This window comes from Pristis pectinata, chromosome 1 (assembly GCF_009764475.1).
Source record: "Pristis pectinata isolate sPriPec2 chromosome 1, sPriPec2.1.pri, whole genome shotgun sequence".
Lineage (NCBI taxonomy): Eukaryota > Metazoa > Chordata > Chondrichthyes > Rhinopristiformes > Pristidae > Pristis > Pristis pectinata.
The window spans coordinates 148,767,164-148,786,885 of NC_067405.1; the positions used below are offsets into that span (position 1 = coordinate 148,767,164).

A 19,722-nucleotide genomic window follows, 5' to 3' on the forward strand; every position below is an offset into this window, starting at 1 on the left:
AGTTACTGAAAAGATTCAAGGCTGAAATGGGTGTGTTTGGACACGAGCGAATCGGGAGACCTGGATCTCTGGCAGGGAGGTGAAGGAGGCACCAAGAGTCACAGCGTTGTACAGCGTTGTACAGCATAGACGCAGGCCCCTCAGTCCACCACATCTTTACTGAGATTCTGCAAAATCTGGAGCAATACACAAAAAGTGCTGGAGGAACTCGGGAGGTCAGGCAGCATCTGTGGAGGGAAATAACCAGTCGACACTTCGGGCCATTTTCGGAAACAAGACCTGGTCTTCATCCTGTCTGTTAAACACAACAGTCAAACTGCTGAAAAACACGATGATGCTGGAGGAACTCAGCAGGCCAGGCAGCATCCGTGGAGAAAAGCAGGCAGTCAACGTTTCAGGTCAGGACCCTTCTTCAGGAGGACATAGGTGAAAGGGGAAAGATTTCAAGGGGACCTGAGGGACAACTTTTTCACACAGAGGGTGGGGTGTATATGGGACGAGCTGCCAGAGGAAGTGGGTGAGGTGAGTACAATTACATTTGAAAGACCCGTGGACGTGTAGATGGATAGGAAAGTATTCAAGGGATGTGGGCCAAACGTGGGATGAGTCAAGATATGGAGGCAGGCCGCATGGGGGGAGGGGGGGGGAGGGGAGGGAAAAATTGTGAGAAGAAAAAAGAGAGGGAGGCTAGGAAAGGGAAGAAAGGAAGAGGTCGGGTGGGGGGTGGGGGGTTGGTTTACTTCAAGTGGGAGAATTCAGTGTTCGTGCTGTCAGGCTGCAAGGTTCCAAGATGGAAAATGAGGTGCTGTTCCTCCAGTTTGCGCTTGGAATTCTCCTGGCAGTGGAGGAGGCCGAGGACTGACATATCAGTGATAGTGTGGGAGGGGGAGTTGAAGTGACCGGCAACGGGGAGATGCAGATCACAGTTATGGACAGAGCACAGGTGTTCTGCGAAACGGTCACCTGCTCTGTGTTATAATTATATCCCCTACTATCGTCTACTGCATTCAATGCTCCAAGTGTGGCCTCCTCTACGCTGGCGAGACCAAATGCAGACTCTGGAGGAACAGCACCTCATTTTCTGTCTTAGAACCTTGCAGCCTAATGTCATGAATATTGAATTCTCCCGCTTTAAGTAATCCCCACGCCCCCCCACCCCCCAACCATGCTGCTTAATATAGAACACTACAGCACAGTAGAGGCCCTTCGGCCCAGGATGTTGGGCTGAGATTTTATCCTGCTCTAAGAGCTATCTAACCCTTCCCTCCCACATAGCCCTCCATTTCTCTATCATTCATGTGTCTATCTAAGAGTCTTTTAAATGTCCCCAATGTATCTGCCCCCACAACATCTGCCGGCAGTGTTTTCCATGCACCCACCACTCTCTGTGTAAAACACTTACCCCTGACATCCCCCTTATACCTTCCTCCAATCACCTTAAAATTATTTCCCCTCGTGTTAGCCATTGTCGCCCTGGGAAAACGTCTCTGACTGTCCACTCAATCTATGCCTCTTATCACCTTGTACACCTCTATCAAGTGACCTCTCATCCTCCTTCTCTCCAAAGTGAAAAGCCCTAGCTCACTCAACCTATCCTCATAAGACATGCTCTCCAATCCAGGCAACATCCTGGTAAATCTCTGCGCCCTCTCTAAAGCTTCCACATCCTTCCTAAAATGAGGCGACCAGAACTGAACACAATACTCCAAGTGTGGTGGTCTGACCAGAGTTCTTTAGAGCTGCAACATCACCTCGTGGCTCTTGAACTCAATCCCCCGACTAATGAAGGCCAACACTCCATATGCCTTCTTAACAACCCTATCAATCTGTGCAGCAACCTTGAGGGATCTGTGGATGTGGACCCCAAGATCCTCTGTTCCTCCACACTGCTAAGAGTCCTGCCATTAACCTTGTATTCTGCCTTCAAATTCCATCTGCCAAAGTGTATCACTTCACACTTTTCCAGGTTGAACTCCATCTGCCACTTCTCCACGGATGCTGCCCAGCCTGCTGAGTTCCTCCAGCATCATCGTGTTTTTCATCTAGATTCCAGCAATTGTGGTCCTTTGTTTCTCTGCCACTTCTCAGCCCAGGTCTGCATCCTATCAATGTCCTGTTGCAACCTACAGCAACCTTCTACACTATCCACAACACCACCAACTTTCGTGTCATCTGCAAACTTACTAACCCACCCTTCCACATCCTCATCCAAGTCATTTATAAAAATTACAAAGAGCAGGGCTCCCAGAACAGATCCCTGTGGAACACCACTGGTTACCAACCTCCAGGCAGAATACGCTCCATCTACCACCACCCTCTGTCTTCCGTGGGCAAGCCAATTCTGAATCCACGCAGCCAAGTCTCCATGGATCCCGTGCCTCCTGACTTTCTGAATGAGCCTTCCATGAGGAACCTTATCAAACGCCTTACTAAAATCCATGTACACCACATCCACTGCTCTACCTTCATCAATGTGCTTTGTCACATCTTCAAAGAATTCAATCAGACTCGTAAGGCACGACCTGCCCCTCACAAAGCCATACTGACTGTCCCAAATCAGCCTATGCTTCTCCAAATGCCCATAAATCCTGTCTCGAAGAATCTTCTCCAGTAATTTGCCCACCACTGAAGTAAGACTCACTGGTCTGTAATTCCCAGGGTTATCCCTACTCCCTTTCTTAAACAAAGGAACAACATTTGCCACCCTCCAAACATCTGGCACTACTCATGTGGCCAGTGAGGATGCAAAAATCATCACCAAAGGCGCAGCAATCTCTTCCCTCGCTTCCCGTAATAACCCTGGATATATCCCGTCTGGCCCCGGTGACTTATCTATCCTATTTTTCAGAAGTTCCAGCACATGCTCTTTCCTAACATTGACGTGCCCTTTCTTTTCTTCCCTCTCCAAGCCTATCTCTCTTTTTTTCTACGTCCCTTTTTTTCCTCCTTACCTTTGACCCATCCCCCGGTGGGATCTGCTCTCTTCCTCTCCCACACCTGCCCATCACTATCTCTTAGCTGCATCTACCTATCACCACCCTGTGCCCACCCCGCCTCCCCTCTTTTGTCCACCCATCACTGCTCTGCTTTTCCCTCCTATATATTGGGCTTCCCCTTTTCCTATCTTCAGTCCTGAAGAAGGGTCCTGACCCAAGACATTGACCATCCGCTTTTCTCCACGGATGCTGCCTGGCCTGCTGAGTTCCTCCAGCATCAGCGTGTTTTTCATCTAGATTCCAGCATCTGCAGCCCTTTGTTTCTCTAGTCAAACTGCTGAGGCTCATTACTTACAATTAGTTGGAATTAATTCTAAGAGCTTGGACTTTGAGCAGCTGATTAAAATAAACAAAGTACCCTGAATTACAAATGTTCACAGCGAGGGTCCCAGAGAACAGATGAGGTTGTTCTTGGCTCTGATGGTAATCTGAGTGATCAGAAAAAAGAAAGACAGCTTGCACTTCTAAAGCACCCTTTGACATGTCTGAAAGTGCTTGGTAATTGATGTGCTTTTGAAAATGTAACCATTGTTGTAATGTAGAAAACACAGCCCACAATATGTTTGTACACAGGTGACCAATGTGCAGGAAGGGATGGAAGAGCAAGGCAATGTGGCCAAAGTCACAGGTTACACAGGACACCTGTTAACCGTGGAGGCTAGTGGGGTGGAGGATGAGGACAGCTGGAACCCTATCCTTGCCCTGTGGGAGGAGAGGGAGTGGCAGCAGAATTACTGGTAATAGAGCACTTGTGGTAGATCAGAAGCTATGGTTCAGGACAAAGGAGGACGCCTCAGAGGCTCCAGTGTGGGAGCCTCACCAGAGCAAGTACAATGATCCAGAGACATTGGGAGAATGGAGAAGAGTTCTTGTAGGAAGCAGGTGGGCAGGAGGTGTTGTTGAGATAGCTGTAGGATTCCATGAACTTGCAACAGATGTCGGTCATGGAGTCATACAGCATGGAAACAGGCCCTTTGGCCCAGCTATTCCATGCCAACCAAGATTCCCATCTAAGCCACTCCCATTTGCCCACATTTGGCCCATATCCCGCTGAACCTTTCCTATCCATGTATCTGTCCAAGTGTCTTTTAAATGTTGTTAATTCCAATTGGTCGTGAGCCTTTAATGGAGGAGGAAGAGATAAAATGGTAAAGAACGACATCGTCTCTCCAGACAGAGAACGAAATAGTGGGAACAACATCGTCTCCCCAGACAGAGAGAGGAATAGTGGGAACAGCATCATCTCCCCAGACAGACAGAGAGAGGAATAGTGGGAACAGCATCATCTCCCCAGACAGACAGAGAGAGGAATAGTGGGGACAAGCATCGTCTCCCCAGACAGACGGAGAGAGGAATAGTGGGAACAGCATCATCTCCCCAAACGGAGAGAGGAATAGTGGGAACAGCATCATCTCCCCAGACAGAGAGAGGAATAGTGGGAACAGCATCGTCTCCCCAGACAGAGAGAGGAATAGTGGGAACAGCATCATCTCCCCAGACAGACGGAGAGAGGAATAGTGGGAACAGCATCGTCTCCCCAGACAGACGGAGAGAGGAATAGTGGGAACAGCATCGTCTCCCCAGACAGAGAGAGGAATAGTGGGAACAGCATCGTCTCCCCAGACAGACGGAGAGAGGAATAGTGGGAACAGCATCATCTCCCCAGACAGACAGAGAGAGGAATAGTGGGAACAGCATTGTGTCCACAGACAGAGAGAGGGGAATTTATAATGGGCAAGGGGAGGTGGCAGAGGGATTTAATGATTACTCTGCATCTGTCCCCATGGAAGAAGATGTACAAAACCTGCCAGATATGTTAGGGAATCAAGGGGCTAGCGAGAATGAGGACCAGAAGGAATTAATTATCAGTCAAAAAGTAGCATTAGAGTAGCTCCAGGTGAGCTTGAATCCTGATAAATCCCAAGGTCCCAATGATTTGCATTGGAGAGAAGACAGGGGTTCCAGAGATATTGGATGCACTGGTTATCACTTCCAAAGTTATACAGAATTTGGACTTGTTTCTGTGGATTTGAGGATGGCAATTGTTACCCCACTATTTAAGAAGAGGGAGAGAGACGACAGGGAACCACTGACCCGTTAACCTGATGTCAGTGGTGGGAAGATGCTGGGGTGCATGATGATGGATCCAATAGCAGAACACGTTGAACACAATAATAAGATTGGGCAGAGTGGATGTGAATTATGAAAGAGAAGTGATGTTTGACTGACCTGCTTAGCCCTTTGAAGATTTGATGACTGGAATAGATGTGGTGTATTTGGATTTTCTGAAGGTTTTCGATAAGGCTCCATGGGTGGTTAATAAGGTTAGTCCACATGGAATGGGTGCAATCTACTGACATGGATTGAGAACTGGTTATGTGACAAAACAAAGTGGTGAAAGGCTGTGACTAGTGGGGAGCCACGCGGATGGGTGATTGGGCCCCAGCTACTCATGACCTGACTGCATCAACAGTTCAGCTGAGGGGACTGCATCAGGACTAACATTGGGTCAGTCCTGATGCAGGGTTTCAACCTGACACGTCAACAATTCCTCTCCCCCTACAGATGCTGCTCGACCGCTGAGTTTCTCCAGCAGATTGTTTGTTGCTCCAGATTCCAGCGTCTGCAGTCTCTGGTTTCTCCATTTCACATTTCCAACTTTGCTAATGATACTAAATGAGGTGGATGTGAGTCATGAGGAGGGTGTAAAGGGGCTTTGGGGATGTGAAGGGACCAGTGCATGGAGATTGAGTGTAATCTGGAAACTGTGAGGTACACATAACAGGAAAACAGAGGACATTACAGCAGTTCGGCTGATTGAAATTCACCCTACAGAATTCTAAGGTCACTACCAAAAATCGAGATACAGAGAAAGAATTCACTTTTACGGAATTTATGTGAGAAAGAAAACTAAATAAACACAAGATGTGACAAACAACGCATTTTGTCAACTGTAGTGAGGGGTACACGGAACACAAAATCAGGACACTGACAGTTTTCCAGGAACTCAACCCCAAGATAATGTGGGATGCCCTGTATTTGTTAACTGCTGAGTGATTGGGTTGTGTAAATGTTCAAAGGGCCCTGGGCAGGTCGGGAGCTGGGTCATGTTCTGTTGGATTCAGTGGAACCATTCTTTGCCATTCCCCGCATTTCAAATCCTGCTCTCCATTGGATCTTGATGGCTTTCCTGTCCTTGGGAAGGTGGGACCTTCGGGGGTTGTGAAGGGGTTATATTCAGTGCTGGGACCCTCAGTCCCTGTTACACATAGACAGTCAGTGCTGGGACACAGTCCCTGTTACACACACAGTCCTTGTTACACACAGACAGTCAGTCCTGGAACACAGTCCCTGTTACACAGTTAGTGCTGGGACACAGTCCCTGTTACACACACGGTCAGTGCTGGGACACAGTCCCTGTTACACACACAGTCCCTGTTACACACACAGTCAGTGCTGGAACACACTTCCTGTTACACACACACACGGTCATCACTGGGATTCTCAGTCCCTGCTACTCGTGTATGCTCACTCGCAGTTTTCTGTCTTAGGTCCTGAAAGCTCTGACTGTCCCCTTGTCCCCAATTCCTCAGCCAATGGAAATATCAGTTCTCCATAATCTCTTGAATGTTTAAATCACATCAGCCTTCAAATTCCAAGGATTACAATGCTAGTTTGTGTAATCTACTTGCAATTTAACCCTCGGGGTTCAAATACCATTCAGCATCATGTGTCAACTCCTCACAAGTTCCAGCAACACCCTGCAGTGTCCTGTAGGAAAGGCACAGCCAGTTGGTGTGCATTCGGCTGCCCCAAGCTGCAGTGAGGGAACTAATCAGAAAGTCTGCTTATGGTGATGACATTTGAGGGATTAATGTTGGTCAAAATTGGAGAGGACCCCTCACAAATACTGCTCTGCGATCTTTTACATCTGTCACAGGAAGAGAGAGGGACACGAGTCATGGAGTCACCCCGCATGGAGACAGGCCCTTCGGCCCACTCATCCCCCTGGGCTAGTCCCATTTGCCAGTGTTTGGCCTGTATCCCTCTGAACCTTTTCTCTCCATGTACCTATCCAGATGTCTTTTAAATATTGTAATTGTCCCCCATTACCACTTCCTCTGGCAGCTCGTTCCATATACTTGCCGCCCTCTGTGTGGAAAACTTGCCCCTCGGGTCCCCTTTAAACCTTTTTCCCCTCTCACCTTAAACCTTTCCTCTCTAGTTTTAGACTCCCCTACCCTGGGGAAAGACTGTGACCATTCACCCTATCTGTGCCCCACAGGATGGTCCCTTCAACCACTCGGTTCTTGAACCAACCGGCAAAACCCTAATCACTACAGTTTAGCAACACTATGACCACTTTGATCACCTTGCACTAAAATTGACTTTTTCTTTGTTCTGATTGTGTTTCCTTGTAAAAAGTTGTGTGTAATTTATGTTTAATTTATGTTTTTCTTGTGAATGCTGCTTTTCTGATGTTCTGTGCCTGTGATGGTGCTGCTGGAAGTTTTTCATTGCACCTGTGCACACACAGACTTGTGCAGATGACAATAAACTCCACTTTGACTTTGATTTTATAAACCTCTGTCAGGTCACCCCTCAGTCTCCTTCATTCCAGGAAAAAAGAGTTGCAGCCTATTCAGGCTCTCCTTATAACTCAAGCCCTCTAGTCCCAGTAATATCCTTGTGAACCCTTTCTGCACCTTCTCCAGCTTAGTGACATCCCTGCTGTAGTTGGGCAACCAGAACTGCACACATAACTCCAAGTGTGATCTCACCAACGACTTGTACAGCTGTAACATGAAGTCCCAACTGCTATACTCAGTACCCTGACCGATGAAGGCCAGCGTGCTAAATGCCTTCTTCGCCACCCTGTCTACCTGTGTCGTCACTGTAGGGAACTCTGTACCCGTACCCCTAGGTCTCTCTGTTCTACAACAGATAGTTTCACATTTCATCCAGAACAGCACCTTTGATAGTGAGGCACTCCCTCAGTGGCAGCCTGTGGTAGTGGAGTTAAGGATGGTAAGTACATGGAACGAGCTGCCAGAGGAAGTGGTTGAGGCAGGTATGGGTGTCGGCATGGAAGAGTCGGGCCAAAGGGCCTGTTTCCATGCTGTATGGCTCTAAAAGACAGGAAATTATAGGCTGGTTAGCCTGACCTCAGTGGTGGGTAAGGTTTTAGAGTCCATTATTAAGGATGAAATTTGGAGAACTTGGAAGTACGTGATAAAATAGGGTGAAGTCAGCACGGTTTCGTTAAGGGGCGATCTTGCCTGACAAATGTGTTAGAATTCTTTGAGGAGGTAACAAGCAGGTTAGACAAAGGAGAGTCAGTGGATGTTATTCACTTGGATTTTCAGAAGGCCTTTGACAAGGTGCCGCACATGAGGCTGCAAAACAAGATAGGAGCCCATGGTGTTAGAGGCAAGGCACAAGCGTGGATAGAAGATTGGCTGACTGGCAGAAGGCAGAGAGTGGGGGTAAAGGGGTCTTTTACAGGATGTCTGCCGGTGACCAGTGGAGTTCTGCAGGGTCAGTGTTGGGACCACAGCTTTTCACTTTATACATTAATGGTCTGGGTGAAGGAACTGATGGCTTTGTGGCCAAGTTTGCAGACGATACCAAGATAGGAGGAGGGGTCGGGTAGTGCTGCAGAGGCAGGGAGTCTGCAGAAGGACTTGGACAGGTTGGGACAGTGGGCAACGAAGTGGCGGATGGAATACAGCGTAGGGAAGTGTGGGGTTATGCTCTCTGGTAGGAAGAATAAAGGTGCAGATTATTTTCTTAACGGGGAGCGAATTTAGAAATTGGAGGTGCAAAGGGACTTGGGATTCCTAGTGCAGGACTCCCTAAAGGTTAACTCGCAGGCTGAGTCGGTAGTAAGGAAGGCAAATGCAATGTTAGCATTCATTTCGGGAGGACTAGAATATAAAAACAAGGATGTAATGCTGAGGCTTTACAATGCATTGGTCAGACCACATTTGGAGTATTGTGAGCAGTTTTGGGCTCCATATCTAAGGAAGGATGTGCTGGCCCTGGAGAGGGTCCAGAGGAGCTTCACAAGAATGGTCCTGGGAATGAGTTAACGTATGAGGAGTGTTTGAGGTCTCTGGGCCTGTACTCACTGGAGTTGAGAAGGATGAGGGGGGATCTCATTGAAACCTACCGGATACTGAAAAGCCTGGACAGAGTGGACGTGGAGAGGATGTTTCCATCAGTGGAGAGTCCAGGACCAGAGGGCACAGCTTCAGAGTAAAGGGACGTCCCTTTAGAACCGAGATGAGGAGGAATTTCTTCAGCCAGAAGGTGGTGAATCTGTGGAATTTGTTGCCACAGATGACTGTGGAGGCCAAGTCATTGGGTATATTCAAGGCAGAGATTGATAGGTTCTTGATTGGTCAGGAAGTTGAGGGTTATGGAAGGAGGCAGGAGAATGGGGTTGAAAACAAAATCAGCCATGATTGAATGGCGGAACAGACTCGATGGGTCGAATGGCCTAATTCTGCGTCTATGGCCCGATCTGTGAACAGATGTCACTGTGCCCTGTGCTGGAGCTGCCTTGGCCTCTACCTGGCTGTACCCAGGGTAATGTGGAGATGTGGCGGGTGGTGAAGGACATATCTTCAGGCAGCCTGGGGTCAGGAGAACTCTTGCTGTATCTGTGCCAGGACATAGATTCCCGGGAAGAGAATGTGTCCTTGGCCTCCCGTCAGCCTTTTTCCCACACTCCATTAGTCATCTCTTATTTTAAGCAACGTGACTTCTCAGCATTCCTGTGGAGTTTATTTTTGAAAATTAAGAAGAATATCAGAAGTTTATTGAATTGAGAGTATCTCCTTCTGTAAAAAGAAAGTATTCAATCCGTTCTTTGCTTATTTACTCCTTGTGTCAACTGAAAGCATTGACCCACTGAATAAGGATTTCACATGCACTGACTGTAACTGGAAGACTGTCCCACACACACTGACCCTCACTGGGGGACAGTCCCACACACACTGACCCTCACTGGGGGACAGTCCCACACACACTGACCCTCACTGGGGGACAGTCCCACACACACTGACCCTCACTGGGGGACAGTCCCACAACACACTGACCCTCACTGGGGGACGGGACCCACACACACACACTGACCCTCACTGGGGGACAGTCCCACACACACTGACCCTCACTGGGGGACGGGACCCACACACACACACTGACCCTCACTGGGGGACAGTCCCACACACACTGACCCTCACTGGGGGACAGTCCCACACACACTGACCCTCACTGGGGGACGGGTCCCACACACACTGACCCTCACTGGGGGACAGTCCCACACCCACTGACCCTCACTGGGGGACAGTCCCACACACACTGACCCTCACTGGGGGACGGGACCCACACACACACACTGACCCTCACTGGGGGACAGTCCCACACACACTGACCCTCACTGGGGGACGGGACCCACACACACACACTGACCCTCACTGGGGGACAGTCCCACACACACTGACCCTCACTGGGGGACGGGTCCCACACACACTGACCCTCACTGGGGGACAGTCCCACACCCACTGACCCTCACTGGGAGACAGGTCCCACACACACACACTGACCCTCACTGGGGGACGGGACCCACACACACTGACCCTCACTGGGGGACAGTCCCACACACAATGACCCTCACTGGGGGACAGTCCCACACACACTGACCCTCACTGGGGGACGGGTCCCACACACACACACTGACCCTCACTGGGAGACGGGACCCACACACACACTGACCCTCACTGGGGGACGGGTCCCACGCAGACACTGACCCTCACTGGGGGACGGGTCCCACACACACACTGACCCTCACTGGGGACGGGTCCCACACACAAACTGACCCTCACTGGGGGACAGTCCCACACACACTGACCCTCACTGGGGGCAGTCACAGACGCACTGACTGTAACTGGGGGATAGTCCCACACACACACTGACCCTCACTGGGGGACGGTCCCACACACACACACACTGACCCTCACTGGGGGACGGTCCCACACACGCACTGACCCTCACTGGGGGACGGGTCCCACACACACACTGACTCTCAGTGGGGGCGGCTCCCACACACACACTGACCCTCACTGGGGGACGGTCCCACACACACACACTGACCCTCACTGGGGGACGGTCCCACACACATGGATACTGACAGACCATAGACCAGTACTGTAAAGGAACAGGCCCTTCTGCCCACTGTGCCTCTGCTGTCCATGATGTCTCTACCCCTCCATTCCCTGCCTGCTTATGTATCTGTCTGAATGTCTCCTGCCTCCTCCACCTCCCCCGGCATGGTCCAGGTACTGACCACTCTCTGTGTGAAAAAACTTCCTTCGTAAATCTTCTTTAAGCTTTCCCCTCACCATAAACCTATGCCCTCTAATATTTGACATTTCCACCCTGGGAGAAAGACTCTCACCATCTATGATATCAATGTTCAGACATTCAGACAGGCTCGTGAACAGGCGAGAATGGAAGGATATAGACCATGTGCAGGCAGATGTGCCGTTTAAATTGCCTTTGTGGTCAGCACAGACATCGTGGGCCGAAGAGCCTCTTTCTATGCTGTTCTGTTCTATGTTCTATCTACTCTGTCTACCCCATCTAGGCCTCTCATAATGTTATAAACCTCTATCAGGTCTCCCCTCAGCCTCTGACGCTCCAGAGAGAACAAACCAAGTTTGTCCAACCTCTCCTTATAGCTCATGCCCTCTAATCCAGGCAGCATCCTGGTGAACCTCTTCTGCACCCTCTCCAAAGCTTCCACATCCTTCCTGTAACGGGGCGACCAGAACTGCACACAATACTCCAGATTTGTTCTGATCAAAGTTTTATGCAGCTGCAACATGCAACGGCTCCGACTTCTATCCTCAATGCCCCAAACACTGAAGGCAAGCATGCTGTACAACCCTGGTCACTTGTGTTGTCACTTTCAGCGAGCCATTAAGGGCCCTGCCATTTGCTGTACACTTTCCTCTTGTATTTGACCTCTCAAAATACATTACCTCACATTCGTCCAGGTTAAACTCCATCTGCCTAAATTTCCTACTCGTAGTTATACAGCACAGAAACAGGCCCTTCAGTCCGACTGGGCCGTGCTGACCAAGCTGCCTACCTGAGCTAGTCCCATTTGTCTGCGTTTGACCCATATCCCTCTAAACTTTTCCTCTCCCATATACCTGTCCAAGTGTCTTTTAAACATTGTAATTGGTCCCATCTCTACCACCTCCTTGTTCCATATACACACCACCCTCTGTGTGGAAAAACCCTCCAATCCCCTATAAATCTTTCCCCCTCACCTTAAACCCATGCCCTCTAGTTTTAGACTCCCCTTTATCTATGCCCCTCATGATTTTATTATAAGGTCACCCCTCAACCTTCTGCACAGAGAGTGGTGGGTGCCTGGAATGTGCTGCCAGGAGTGGCGGTAGAGGCAGATATGCTAGGGGAGTTTAAGAGGCTCTTAGATAGGCCCATGGATGTGAGGGAATAGAGGGAGATGGACCATTCCATTACGGGCCAGATCACTGTCTGCCCTCGCACATTCCCCTCAGCCTTGACAGCTCAGCTGACATACTCAGATCCACCACCTCGACGATGGCAGCCGTGCAGTTACAGCACTGTGATGTGGATGCGTTAGTAAAGTTCTTCCAAAGTTCTTTAGATTCTGGAAGAATATCACCAGATTGTGATATAGCAAATGAAGCATGGTTTTGGGGAGCTAACGTAGGAAGCTGTGGCCCAGATAGGCTGGCATCAGTGGCCCAGAAGTATTATAATCTATGGCTCAGGACACAGCAGCAGCAGACTCAGAATATCAGAATGTGATCAGGCAGATTCCACGTGCATTCACACAGGGAAAATGGCTTGTGAGAAATGTCAGGAATGTTTTGAAGATGCAGCCAGCTGATTAGATTATTGTCATATACATCAGGGAGCAGTGAAATCCCTTGTTCCTGGATGTAGTGCATCTGGAGTTTAAAAGACACTGGATGTAACATTGCGTCCAGTGTCACTACTAAGTTGGGGATCTCGAGGTTGGGGGTAAATTGCAAACAGTGTGAGTGGCTGGGTGATGTTCAGTTGACGAAGGCAGTACGACCTCAGGCTGGTGCTGAGGTGTTGGATGGCGCTCTGCCCTGATGGCCAGGGTAGGGAGAGGAGTTCAAAGCTATGGGAGTACCTTCCTTCAGACTCAGCCCCTTGTTGGCTGCCAGCAAATAAATGAGGAACAGCTGCACCCCAGGTAGTAACTATGTTCATGGTCGCATCCAGGTTGGATGATCAGTTATTATCAGTGACATACGACGTGAACCTTGTCGTTTTGCGGCAGCAGTACAGTGCACTGATATACAATTATTATAAATTACAAAATAAATAAATAGTGCAAAAAAAAATAACGAGGCAGTGTTCATGGGTGCATGGACCGTTCAGAAATCTAATGGCGGAGGGGAAGAAGCTGTTCCTGAATCAGTGAGTGTGGGTCTTCAGGCTCCTGTACCTCCTCCCCGATGGTAGTAACGAGAAGAGGGCATGTCCCATATGGTGAGGGTCCTTAGTGACGGATGCCGCCTTCTGGGAGCACCACCTCTTGAAGATGTCCTCGATAGTGGGGAGGGCTGTGCCCGTGATGGAGCTGGCTGAGTCTACAACCCTCCGCAGCCTCTTGCGATCCTGTGCGTTGGAGCCTCCGTACCAGGCGGTGATGCAACCAGTCAGAATGCTCACAACCGTACCTATAGAAATTTGCAAGAGTGTTTGGTGACGTACCGAATGAAATGGAGCTGCTGGCATGCCTTCACCTTGATTGTGGTAGTCAGTGATGGGGTAGATAACTGTGATTCTTGCAGTGCTCCATGTTGTTAAAGGCAGTGCAAGCATCACTTGAGCTCCTGAATCATCAGGGCAAGGCTCACCACTCACAGATCTGGGGCTTGCTCTGCCTGATGGCCTCTGCTCAAGGAAAGTGAGGCACAGTCTGCTGTCCTTGAGTGAAGAGCATCAGTGACCTCGGTACTGAGATACAGGACCAGTCAGTGGCTGGGATGGTCTGGCCGTGATCAGGCCCCAGTGGTGGAGCTGTCAGGTAGGGAGAGTGTGGTGCTCTCCCTGCACAAGGTCCCTCAGATCTCTGCCAGCACCAGCATCTATCACCTTAGCTTCTGGATGCAGTGCCCCTCAGAGAGCTGGAGATGGCTGTGTACCTCCCTGAATGCTCTGGGACCTGGGTCTGCCAATGTGAGCCATTCTTCCACAGACTGGCTCAGCAGAGCACACAGGACACCACAGAAGCCCACGGCAGAGGAGAGGGTGCAAGATTTAGTCAACCTATGGGCTTCCTGGAAGCCAAACCTCAACACAGCAGCAGCAGACGTGTGAGTTGGCTCTTTAATTAGCACTTGGTTCTCTGTGAGAGCTTCACAGGGTTCCCAAAGCAGAATAATGTGCTCCGACAGTCTCCACAGGAACACTGCAGGTCCTGACATCATTCAGTCAGGGCCACACATATTAGATGGAGTTGTGGACAGTGTAGAGGAGTGTCAAAGGGTACAGTGGGATGTAGATCAGTTACAGCTATGGGCAGAGAAGGAGTTTAATCCAGCCAAGTGTGAGGTGTTGCACTTTGGGAGGTCAAAGGTAAAGGGAAAGTACACAGTTACTGGCAGGACACTGATGTACAAGGGGACCTTGGGGTCCAAGTCCACAGCTCCCTGATGTGGCAATGCAAGTAAGTAGAATAGTAAAGAAGGTGTACGGCTTCAGTGGTCGGGGCAGGAAGTCATGTTGCAGCTGTATAAAACTTTGCTTAGACCACATCTGCAGTATTGTGTGCAGTTCTGGTCGCCCCGCTACAGGAAGGTTTTGAAGAGGGTGCAGCAGGTTTACCAGGACACTGCCTGGATTAGAGGGTGCTGTGAGAAGAGGTTGTTTTCTCTGAAGTGTCGTAGGTTGATGTGAGAACTGATAAAAGTTTATTACATTATGAGAGACGTGGATAGAGTAGACAGCCAGAATCGTTCTCCCGGGGTTTATTACACTGTGAGAGACGTGGATAGAGTAGACAGCCAGAATCGTTCTCCTGGGGTAGAAATGTCTACTACTGGAGGGCGTGCATTTAAGGTGAGAGGGAAATGTTTAAAGGAGATGTGTGGGGCAGGTTTTTTACACAGAGAGTGGTGGCTGCCTGGAACGTGCTGCCAGGGGTGGGGGTGGAGGCAGGTACAATGGTGGTGTTCATGAGGCTTTTAGATAAACACATGAATATGACACTTAAAAGACACTTGGATGGGTACATGGATGGGAGAGGTTTAGAGGGATATGGCTAAAAGCAGGCAAATGGGACTAGCTTGGATGGGAATCTTGGTCAGCATGGACCAGTTGGGCCGAAGGGCCTGTTTCCCTGCTGTATGATTCTAATATGCAGTGAATGGAGGGATATGGACCTAGTGGGGGCAGATGGGATTAGTTTGGATTGGCATCCTGGTCAGCACAGACATGATGGGCCGAAGGGCCTGTTCCTGTGCTGTCCTGTTCTGTGTTCAATGTTTCAGGTTGAATTCTGTCAACTGTATTAATTGTGCAGAATGCAATTCACACATACACACAAAACCACCGGGATAAGAGAATGTATTACAAGGCCACTGACTCACTGGGGTTTAAGGTGATGGGGGAACGTTTAAGGGAGGTGTGTGGGGCAAGTTTTTTTACACAGAGAGTGGTGGGTGCCTGGGACACACTGGCAGGGGTGATGGTGGAGGCAGATACCATAACGATGTTTAAGAGACATTTAGACAAACACATGAAGAGGCAGGAAATGAACAAAAGGCTTGGACGGGGAAAACTGCATATTATACTGAGCTTGCACACGATGGGGATGTGAAGAGGAAAGGATTAGTGGAGACAGACAGTGGGGCCCTTACAGTCAGGGGAATTTAGAATGGGGCACAGTGAAATAGCAAACCAATTGAATTCATACTTTGGTTTAGTTTTCACAAACGAGGATACAAATACTTGGCAGGAATGTTGGAAATGCAGGGACCGGTGACAGCGAGGAACTAAATGAAATCAGTATTGGCAGGAAATGGTGTTAGGGAAATTGAAAGGATTAAGGTCTCAAGGAATCACATGTAAGGTTTAGGAAGGTGAATTCGGACAGGGCGCTTGAGGAATATAGAGGAACCAGGAGAGGACTTACACAGGGAATCAGCAGGGCTACAGTGGGCTGAGAATGATTTCCCTACCACTGATGGAAAGCTCACCAGCCTATAATTCTGTGGTTTGTCCCTATTGCCAGGAACATCGGCTATGCTCCAGTCTCTGAGACCTCACCTGTGGCTAAAGAGGATGCAAAGATCTCTGTCAAGGCCCCGGCAATCTCCCCTGTCTAACCTGGGATAGGTCCCATTAGGCCCTGGGGACTTATCCAACAATGTTCTTCAAGAGTCTCAACAGCTCCTCTTTCTTGATGTCAACATGCTGTAGAATATCAGTACACTCTGCCTGATCTCACTGTCCTCCACGTCCTTCTCCTTGGTGAATACTGATGTGAAGCACTCATTTAGTTCCTTTATCTTTTTGACTAAATTTGCAACATCTTTCATCATCCAAGGTTCCCAAACCTTGCCATCCTTATCTCTCTTCCTCAAGGGATGATGTTGGCCCTGGTTTCTAACCAGCTGGCCTTTGCAACCCCCACATGTCAGATGTGGACTTACCCAGCAACAGCTGCTCCCGATCTATTCTGCCCAACTCCTGCCCGAGACAGTTGGAATTAGCCTTCTCCCTAAGACTGCTCCCTTTTCTTCTAGTGAACAGATTTGGCATTTGTCTGAACCTTCACCACCTCTTCGAATGTCTCCCACTGTTCTGACCCATGGGTAACCTCACCAGTGGAATTTTGATAAAGCTTGGCTTGAAGCATACTTCCCAGTTGCCAGTAGTTCTGTTGGGAGCAACCAGTGAGGTCAGCTCATCTCCAACCTACCTGCAGCAAAAACAGGTGCTGGTGGTCACAGGCTGACCTCTGCTCCACTGCTAGACAACACTGAATCCAGATGTGGGTGCACCTGACCTCTGCTCCACTGCTGGATGGCACTGAATCCAGATGTGGGTGCACCTGACCTCTGCTCCACTGCTGGATGGCGCTGAATCCAACTATTGGTGTTTTTGGTCTTCTGCACTGAATCCAAATGCTGCCACAGCTGGACAGCGCTGAATCCAGCTGTGGAACATAAAGGGAGACATTAGACTGCAGATAACTGGTATCCAGAGCAAAAAAATTACAAGCTGCTGAAGGAACTCAGTGGGTCAGGCAGCATCTGTGGAGGGAGATGGACAGTCGATGTTTCGTGTCGGGACCCTGCAACTGGAAGAGTCTCAAAAGTCACTGTCCTGAGTTATGGAGCTTGGTGCACTTAGGATGTTCACTCTTTGCATAAGTGTGTTGGGATCCCTGTCCCCAACGTACACCCCCCACTGTCATGTTCCACTTGCTCACATTCATTCCTGAAGACTGAGCCTAACATCGCCGCTCCCTCTTGCTGCCCTTGCTATGCACTGATTAAAACAAATTCTGAATTATAAGGAGGTATATCCACCTTCAAACCCTTTCCTCTGCTCCCGTCCCCGGTAATGTTCAGGGGCTGAGATCTGCCGTGCACATTTGCTCTTTCCAGAAGTTGGCTCTTCAATCTCCCTCTGTCTGACGCAGGTCTGTTACATGCGTAGACAGCTGAGTGCCCGGTTTTATTCAGTTCAAACCCATGGGCTCACTTGCAGAAGAGGTGATCTACTGACCAATGTTCCCCCACTTCCTCCATCGTCACTCATTTCCATTCCGTGGAAAACCCCGAGAACGAGAATGCTGGATTATTTAATTAATAAATTTATCGCTCCCTCACTGTTTCCCACACTTACCACGTTCCCGAACCTGGTGTGCTGTGGTGCCAGCTGTCCCTCGCAGGGAGTGGATCCCACACACCCTGCCTCCCATGCCCACTGCCTCTCCACAGACTGCGCTGTGCGGGCACTGGCTCTTGCTGCCACGCTGCTGGGGACTGACCTAACCAACCTGCTCTGCCTTTGTTGCAGGGGCCTCCGAGCAAACCTGCCCGTCGACAGGGAGGATGGGCGGATGACACCCCTCGCCTGTCCAAGTAAGTGCCGAACGCCCACGGCTGGCTGGCTGCCCAGCTGAGCTGCACCATGCGGTGAAGTTACCTGAGATGGGTTCCAATCCCAGCACGAAGAGGGGAGCTCAGTACATGTCTCCCTGGAGTGCAGGAGGGGAGGCTCTATCACATTGAGGGGCACAGATAGGGGAGGCTGCAGGAAACGTTTCCTCATGTCAGAGGGAGGTTAAACTGGAGGACACAGGCGGAGGGGGAAGAGGTTCGGAGGGGATCTGAGGGGGACCTCCTTCACCCAGGGAACAGCAAGTACCTGGAGCACACTGCCTGGGGGAGGTGGAAGCTGGGTCGTTGACAGTGTTGAAGAAGTGTGTAGACGAGCCCAGGAGGCTACCAGCCAAGTTCAGGAAGATGGGATGAATTCAGATGGGTGCCTGCTGGTCAGTGTAGATTTGATGGGCTGAATGGCCTGTTTCCCTGCTGTACAACTCCATGACTCCATATCATTACGTACATTTGGAATAAAACAAAAGGTAGTGACCCAGGGAGGTGGGGAGGGTCTGGCTGGGCACTGTATCACTTCTCACTGCGCCACAGGATCCCCTGTGTTCTCTCGTTCTACAGCCCTGGGCAGGGTTTGTGAGGGTGAAGAGTGCGATGGGTTGTGCACAGATGTGACGGCCCCCTGCACACTGCCAGTGGGCAGGGGCGGTGTGGAGAGCGGGCAGCTGCCGACATGGACAGCAGAGGGCAGCATTGGCTCAACATCAGTCTGTGGTGAAACTGACCCAGGTCTCAGTCAGTCAGCTCCAGTCTAGCACTGGCACCTTCAACCTGGGGCACCTCACCGCTCGATGCTCACACTCCCTTCTTACCTCACTGTTACTCACGCCCTCCCTCCCTCCCGCGTTTCCCCTGCCGTCTCCACACCCATCCTCCCCTCCAGTCTCCACCCCTTCCCCCCGTCTCCACCCCCTCCCCCCGTCTCCACCCTCTCCCCCCTGCCTCTCCCCCTGCCTCTCCCCCTGCCTCTCCCCCTGCCTCTCCCCCTGCCTCTCCCCCTGCCTCTCCCCCTGCCTCTCCCCCTGCCTCTCCCCCCGCCTCTCCCCCCGCCTCTCCCCCGCCTCTCCCCCCGCCTCTCCCCCCGCCTCTCCCCCCGCCTCTCCCCCCGCCTCTCCCCCCGCCTCTCCCCCCGCCTCTCCCCCCGCCTCTCCCCCCGCCTCCCTCCCCCCGCCTCTCCCCCCGCCTCCCTCCCCCCGCCATCCCTCCCCCCGCCCTCCCCCCGCCTCCCTCCCCCCGCCATCCCTCCCCCGCCTCCCTCCCCCGCCCCTCTCCCCCGCCCCTCTCCCCCGCCCCTCTCCCCCGCCCCTCTCCCCCCGCCCCTCTCCCCCCGCCCCTCTCCCCCCGCCCCTCTCCCCCCGCCCCTCTCCCCCCGCCCCTCTCCCCCGCCCCTCTCCCCCGCCCCTCTCCCCCGCCCCTCTCCCCCCGCCCCTCTCCCCCCCGCCCCTCTCCCCCCCGCCCCTCTCCCCCCCGCCCCTCTCCCCCTGCGTCTCACC

At 50.9% G+C, this 19,722-nt stretch overlaps 1 protein-coding gene across 1 annotated transcript in view; it reads left to right on the plus strand.

The window, feature by feature from the left end:
* The window catches only part of LOC127574997 (intraflagellar transport protein 43 homolog A), a 64,102-nt gene that overhangs the window by 29,704 nt on the left and 14,676 nt on the right, over positions 1–19,722 (plus strand). The window contains exon 3 of the mRNA XM_052024617.1: positions 18,129–18,193. Within this exon, the coding sequence (XP_051880577.1) occupies positions 18,129–18,193 (65 nt within the window). The remainder of the gene's footprint in view (positions 1–18,128; positions 18,194–19,722) is intronic.